Source organism: Sorex araneus, chromosome 5 (assembly GCF_027595985.1).
Source record: "Sorex araneus isolate mSorAra2 chromosome 5, mSorAra2.pri, whole genome shotgun sequence".
Taxonomy (NCBI): Eukaryota; Metazoa; Chordata; class Mammalia; order Eulipotyphla; family Soricidae; genus Sorex; species Sorex araneus.
Genome location: NC_073306.1, coordinates 143,177,622 through 143,184,989, shown reverse-complemented (window position 1 = coordinate 143,184,989; position 7,368 = coordinate 143,177,622). Strand labels below are relative to the sequence as shown.

Sequence of the window (7,368 nt, the reverse complement as noted above, 5' to 3'; positions counted from 1 at the left end):
GGGGCGCGGCCAGAGGGTATCTTTCCCGGCGGAGGCCGCGGAGGGAAGTCCTAGGGGCTGCGGGGGCCGGAGGGCGGCGCCAGGGTGAGGCGCGCGGGGCGGCGGGCGGGGTGGGGGGGAGCGGCGCGTCCTGGGAGGGGCGCCGGCGGCTGGGGAGGGGGCGCGCGCGCCCTGCGGTCCTCCGCGCCGCATCGGTTCCCGGCGCGGGGCCGCGGCGGCGGCGGGCGGTGGAGGATGCGGGCTCGGGCTGCGGCGGCGCGGGTCCGGGAGGACGCGGGAGGATGAGGAGGAGGCCGGCGGTCCGGCCGCGCGGCGCCGGGAGGAGGCGCAGGCGGCGGGGGCGGCGGCGGGCAGCGGCGGGCGCGCGGGGTGCGGGCCGGCTTGGGCGCGGAGGATGAAGTGGAGCGTCCGCGGGGCCTGCGCCGCGCTCTCCTCCTGCCTGCTGCTCGCCTGCGCGCTCAGCGCCGCCGCCGTCGGCCTCAAGTGCTTCTCGCTGGGCTCGGAGCTGCGCGGGGAGCCGTTCCGGCTGGGGGCGGCCGCCGGCGCCTTCTACTCGGGGCTGCTCCTGGCCGCCGGCCTCTCGCTGCTCGGCGCCGCGCTGCTCTGCTGCGGGCCCCGAGACGCGCCCCTCGCGGGCCCGGGCTCGGGCCCGGCACTCGGAGTCCCCGAGGCCGCGGCGGGGGCCCCCGAGGCGGCGCCGGGCGAGCCGGGGGCCGCGGCCGGGCCCTCGGGGCCGGTGAACAGCCAGAACCTGCTGCTGCTCGGCGTCCTGGTCTTCATGCTGGGGGTGCTCAGCGCCTTCGCGGGCGCCGTGATCGACGGCGACACCGTGTCCCTGGTGGAACGCAAGTACTCCCACTACTGCCTGCCCCCGCGCGCGCCCGCGGCGGCCGCGGGCCCCGCGCCCGCCGGCCCCGGCCCGGCCCCGGCCCCGGGCGCCGCGCGCGCGCGCAGCACCCTGGACAGCGCCACGTCGGCCAAGTGCCGCCAGCTGAAGGACTACCAGCGCGGCCTGGTGCTCTCCACCGTCTTCAACTCGCTCGAGTGCCTGCTGGGCCTGCTCAGCCTCCTGCTGGTCAAGAACTACAAGTCGTCGCAGGCGCGGCGCGGCCGGCGCGGCCGCAGGAGGGGTGGCCGGGCCCTGACGCGGCCCCGCGGCGGCCCCGGGCTCCGCGCGCAGCCGCTCGCCGCCTCCAGGGCGCGGCGGGGCCGGCGGGGCCGGCGGGGCCGGCGGCTGCAGCAGCGGCCGAGCGAGGCTTCCATCCTGTGCCCCGAGGAGTCCGACCTGAGCGCCCCGGGGGACTGCGCGGGCTTCGCGGCGCACCACGCCGTGTCCTACATCAACGTGGGCGTCCTCCGCGCGCTCGACGAGGCGGGCGTGGAGGTGTGCTGCGGCGGGCACCCGTCGGTGGAGCTGCCGGGCTACGCGCCCTCCAACCCGGACCTCGACGCCTCCTACCCCTACTGCTGCCGGCCGCCCTGCGACGCGGCGCGCCCCTGGGAGTCGAGCCGGGCCTGCTGAGCCCGCGCCCCCGCGCCCCTGCGCCGCGGCTCGGGGGGGGGGGGCGCAGAGCAGGCCTGGCCCGCGCCACAGCCGACACTCGCCCTCCAGCGGCGCGGGCCCTGCGTCTGCGAGGCGACTCTCCTCTGTGTCTGTTCGTGTCCGGATTCCATCTTGAAGTTTACAATCAATGGTCCGGGGTGGCTCGCCCCGCCGCACCTCTCCTCGGCAAGCCCGCTTCCTGGGCTGGGGGTCCCGGGGGAGCCCTGCTTGCCCCGCGAGAGGACAGACAAAGCGACTGCAACTTTAGGAGCGAAAGACGTGGAAAAGCACCAACAGCGACACTTTGTACACGGATGTGCCTGCTTTTGTCGATACTTTCTTACTGTAAAGCTCTCCATAAACAGTGAAAATGTTTGGTAAATTTATTGCGATTTGAAATTGGTGAGTTCCTTTATTAAATTAATTGCTATGTTACTGGAAATATACATCACGTTGCAGGTACAGGATGTCTACACACAAATCAGTTTCGGGGCGTGATGGGTGAGTTTCGTCAAATGTTGAATTTGAACAGTTGTATCCTGGTGGCTGGTTGACTAAATCCAGGCTCTTTCAGAAGTTCTTTCTGTGTGTGTAGACTAATGCCGGGTCCCATAGCCCTCCCCTCTTTCTTTTCTTTTTTCTTTACTCGCTCCGAGGTTTCTATCAGCTTAATTTTTGTTAATACATACATATAAACAATCCAATCCTATTTTGGAAAACCAGTTTTTTTTGTGGCAAAGATTATTTTCCTGTTAAATCATTAATTTGGTAAATTCTGACTACTATAGCATCTCATCGAAAATATACTCCTTAAATAGCCTTACATGATGTGAAGGTCATACTTCTAGACTTCTTGGACACACATGTGTGCTGGCTGTGGGCTGCTGGGAGGGATGATCGGGCTCCTGGAGTTGTGGCTCAGGAGAAGGGAACTGCAGACTCTGCATGTGCTCGGGGCAGAGCCACAGCTGCTCCCACGGGGTGGCCTGGGCTGGGTTGACTAGCACAGAAGGTTCCAAGAGCCACTGAGAAAGTCCCTCATCCCTCAGCAAGTGAGGGAGCAGCTCCCAGTAGGTGACAATGCAGGCAGGGGCAGGGCAAGCAGCGTGGGGATGGGAGTTCTCTGTCCTTGGGTGCTTGCTCAGGGTTCTCTAGCCACAGTGACCAAAACCCCACCCCTCAGCATCAGGCCAGGCTATGAAGCTGCCCGAGAGAAGAGCCTGTCTCCAGCCAGAGGGATTCATAACCGGGACACCAAGTCTGCGCTGCTGCTTAGACTATTACAAAGAAGCTTGGGGGTCTCACCAAGGAGGCAGTCGGCCAGTGACCCCCTCCCCTGCTTATTCTGTTGATGCCACTCAAGGGCAAAGGATCTCCTGTGGCCAATTCACTAGGCTCTAAGTCACGGGCCTCTCTGAGACTGGTCCATGTTAGGCCTCAGGACTCGGTGAGATTGAGGGGTTCCCAAACTTATTTGGCCAACCAGCCCTTTTTAAGGGAAAAAAAAATCACTTAGCAGACTTGCTCATTGAATCCATGTTCTCCCTTGAACATGTACTTCCTCTCTTTCTCTCTTCCATCTTTTTTTTTTTTTTTTTTGCTTTTTGGGTCCCACCAGGCAATGCACAGGGGTTACTCCTGGCTCTGCACTCAGGAATTACTCCTGGTGGTGCTTGGGGGACCATATGGGATGCTGGGAATCGAGCCCCGGTTGGCCGCGTGCAAGGCAAACGCCCTACCCGCTGTGCTATCTCTCCAGCCCCTCTCTTCCATCTTTCTAAGCACCTTTAATTCAGTAAAAACTATCTTGCTTCACTTAAAAACAACCACCACCACCACCACTCATAACCTCCCTGAATATCCATTTTCTTTAAGTGAACAGATAGTACCCCCACCCCACATTGCTCCAGGATACAGATGCTCCCCCAGACCGACAGTTCCTGTGGGGAGTACTGTCACCCCCTTTGAGAGACACTGATTTAACCCAGCCAGTCTTGCTCCTCTCCTGCCCCCATACCACCAGGGCACAAGCCACAAAACTGGGCAAAATATGTGATACATGTAGCAAACACGCTTTTTAGACAAGTTCCCTGCCCATCACAGTCAAATCAGAAAAGTGGTTCCAGGTGTTTCCCCTTCCCCAAGTCCAGCTCTTCTCTCGGAGAGTAGAGACCTCCCACACAATGGTGAGACCACCCAGAGCTACATGCAGGCCGGTGTGTGTGCAAGGGTTGAGCACAGAACTGCTCCTATAGAGAGGGGCCTGTCTGCTGAGAACAAACATGCTCACAGCACTGATACAAGCCCCTGGAGGAGCTCACAGGACACCATTTGTGTAGCTTATTGTGCTATACATGGTCTATCAGTACTTCAAAATTGTTGCCAGAATCAGTGCCCTCTCTAAAGTTTCAGACTTTCCTTGATATAGAACAGAGGCAGAAGGCAAGCAGAAGGGAGCATCCACTCTAGTCAGAGAGTGGGGGAGGGCAGGGAGCAGGGAAGCATCTGGGTCTTGCCCCTGACCCAGTGGACACAAGCTCAATCTCTTCCAACCAAATGCCAATTTGGTGAGGTTTTTAAGTGAGTGTTTGGGATTGGGGGGATAGCTCATTCTTTGTGTAGAGGAGCCCCGGGTTCAATCCCAAAGCACCGGTGGGAGTAAACCCCAAGCACTGAGCCAGAGTGTGGCCCTAAAACCAAGACAAAAAAAGTGAGTGTTCCAAACCCTAGGAATACTGTTAACTTTGTTTTGGATATTTAATAATGTGGGGCACCAGGATTTTACTTTCTAAAGCTTACTAGAGGGAGTGAAATGAATTTTTATTCCCAGTACCTCTAAATTCATAGTTCCAGAAACACAAAGCTGCCTCCTAACTAGATGACTTCCTGCTGACCTTCCAGCTTCAGTCATACAGTCCTGGAGGACAGACAGCTCATAGTAGCACTTTGTGGAAGTTTTAAGCTTTGCCTGAACAGATTGATTTTTATGTTCCTAGGAAATTAACATCGGCTTTTGTACTTTCTAGTGGTCCTCAAGACTTACTCCTGCCCCGGGTTCAGGGATCACTACTGGTGAGCTTGAGGGGCCACATGGGGTTCTGGGAACTGAACCCAGGTTGTCTGTGTTCAAGGGGAGTCCCTACTTGCTGTCTACAGCTCTGGCCTCCAAGGTTTTGCCCTTTCAATGAGCCTTATTTTTGCTTTTTTCAGACTCATGATGAACTATGAAACTATAATGGCTTGTTAAGAGTCCAGATCAGGAGTTTATTATGACAAATTATTATGACAAGACATCAAATTAAACATATTCTAGCCTTATGTTCCTTAATTCTGATTTGTAAGTTATTATTTTACTACTCCTGTTATTATTATTATTTTGGATTGGGGGTCACATGTGGGGGTGTTCAGGAGGGTTACTCCTGACTCCATTTAGTGGTCACTAATGATGGTGTGTGGGGGACCATATGCCATGCCAGGGATCAAACCAGAGTTGGCTGCATGAAAGCAAGCGATTTAACCCCTATTCTCTCTCTAATCCCTGTTTTAAAGGGAACAATTAAGTTACGAGAACACATGAAAGAGTCAGTGATGTGGCTAAGAGGTAGAGCACATGCCTTGCTTGTATGAGGCCCTGGGTTTGATCCCAGTGTGCAGATTAAAAAAAAGTATAACACATGATATGGTTACCAAACATGCTATGCTGTCTTAGCATGATGAGCAGGCATCCTCAGGCTTCAGGTTTGGGGATACAAGCTTTCCCTTTGTCAGAAGGAGTGCTCTGCCCAGCAGCCCTCTGATCAGCACAACTGAATGTGGACTTAATTCAATTAAACAGGCATTTAATTTAAAACAAATCTGTCCGGTGGTGTTTGTGGTAAAAGTTAAACTACTGATGATTAAACGATTTTTTAAATTTCTTTTTGTCACACCCAGTGTGTTTGGAAGCCACTAGGGGGCGATGTGCTGCTGGGATGGAAACCCAGGCTCCTGAATGTTGAGGGGGAAATCCGGCCTGTGAGTAGGGGCTTTGCTCTTGATGGTGTAATAACATGGGGTAGGCAGAACCCTCAAAAGTGCTTACACACACACACACACACACACACACACATGCACATGTGTATACACATATAGCTGTGTGTATGTATATATGCACACATCCAAAGTTCACGCACAAAGCCCAGTCTCCTGAGTGGTGTCTGAAGGCTGGGCCAACAACTCACATGGAGTATCCAGGACGCTACGTGGAGCCTGTCCTGGGTGGGATGACCTGGCTGTGGACTGCGGCATTGGAGGATGTGTGGGTGGGCCGTTAGTCCGGAGGAATCCAGGCTTCTCAGAGGCTGGCACACTCTGTCCCGTTCAGGGAAGCAGGATGGTGGAGTGGCCTCAGCTGGATACCAGTAAAGCACCCCCCCGCACCCTCACCCCCCGCCCTGCCGTGGCCCAACTGATGCTGACCCCTTCCGTTATCTGGTTATCTGTGTGTACTGGCTCCTTCGAGCAAGGTTGTGTGTGACCACACTTTCTCCAGTGCCCTTGAGGGGCATTGCTTGAGGGGCATTACTGAAAAGCACTGTTTCCTCACTAACATGTGAAAGGAAACTAAATGCCAGAGACTTTAAGAAAAGGAATGTTTGGCATAGGAATAGTATAAACTGTTTAGTTGGTCCCTATTTTCTAGTGGCAGAGGAAGCAACTTAATGTTAGCTGCTATTGAATTTGCTTCCTCCTAACACAGTAACTGACAGGAGCAAAATATGATGGGAATAAATGATTTTTCTTAGGGAAATGGTGTGCTCTTGTTCCAGTTAGGGCCCTTATAAGCGTTTTCCAGGAAAAAACTGATGGTTACCTCCAGAGTCGGGCTCATACCCGTTTCTCAAGCTTCCTGTTGGGGTGGTTTTTCTCTAGAGAAATTCTGGGCTCCAGTCTGCCTGACACCCTCAAAGTTCTATTTTTTGAGTATGAAATCTGACAGTAAGGTCTGAGAGATAGTACAGTGGGTAAGGCATTTTTTTTTTGTTTTGTTTTTTTGGGTCACACCCGGCGATGCACAGGGGTTACTCCTGGCTCTTCACTCAGGAATTACCCCTGGCGGTGCTCAGGGGACCATATGGGATGCTGGGATTAGAACCCGGGTCGGCCGCGTGCAAGGCAAACGCCCTACCCACTGTGCTATCGCTCCAGCCCCGGGTAAGGCATTTTCCTTGTTAGTGGCTGACCTGAGTTTGATCCCTGCCATCCTAAACGGTCCCCCGAGCCAGCCAGGAGTGCAGAACCAGGAGTAAGCCCTGAGCATTGCTAGGTCTGACCCCAAAACAAAAACAAAAACAAAAACCTCAAACCAAAATGACTGTAGAGCCAGCCAAATCCGTGTGAATGCACAAGAAATCCGTAAATGAGCCCTTTGCTCTCGTATTTCTGTGTATCTCCTGATCCTAACAAGCCCCACGTGAGGCAGATCAACTCGGAAGATCCAGGATATAACCCTGGTATGGGTCAGCTCAGGCCCTGTGCTGTCTCGCCTCACGTAATTACGCATGCATGCTGGGCCCCTCACCCCACACCTGCTGCTCTTCCTTTCTACCTTCACCCTACACCTGCGGGCCACCTCTGTGCCTTGCTCATTTATCCCTCCCAAAAATTTTTGTGCTGTTTTCTGCCAACCCATTATTTCCTTTGACACTATTTTCTTTTTATGAGGGTGGGGTGTCACTCCTGAAGGAACTTGGGGACTTTCCTGGCTCTGTGCAGCGGGGTCGCTCCTTGTGTTGCTCAGGGAAGTGTGGTGCTCTGAGTCAAACCTGGGCTTCCCACACCCCAAA

General features: G+C 55.4%; 1 protein-coding gene across 1 annotated transcript; it reads left to right on the top strand.

The window, feature by feature from the left end:
* The first annotated feature begins 259 nt into the window (after positions 1–259).
* Positions 260–2,366, top strand: TMEM271 (transmembrane protein 271). Its single transcript, XM_055139715.1, has one exon. It carries the CDS (start codon positions 395–397, stop codon positions 1,520–1,522), a length of 1,128 nt encoding a protein of 375 aa, XP_054995690.1. The 5' UTR covers positions 260–394; the 3' UTR covers positions 1,523–2,366.
* The last annotated feature ends 5,002 nt before the right edge of the window (positions 2,367–7,368 follow it).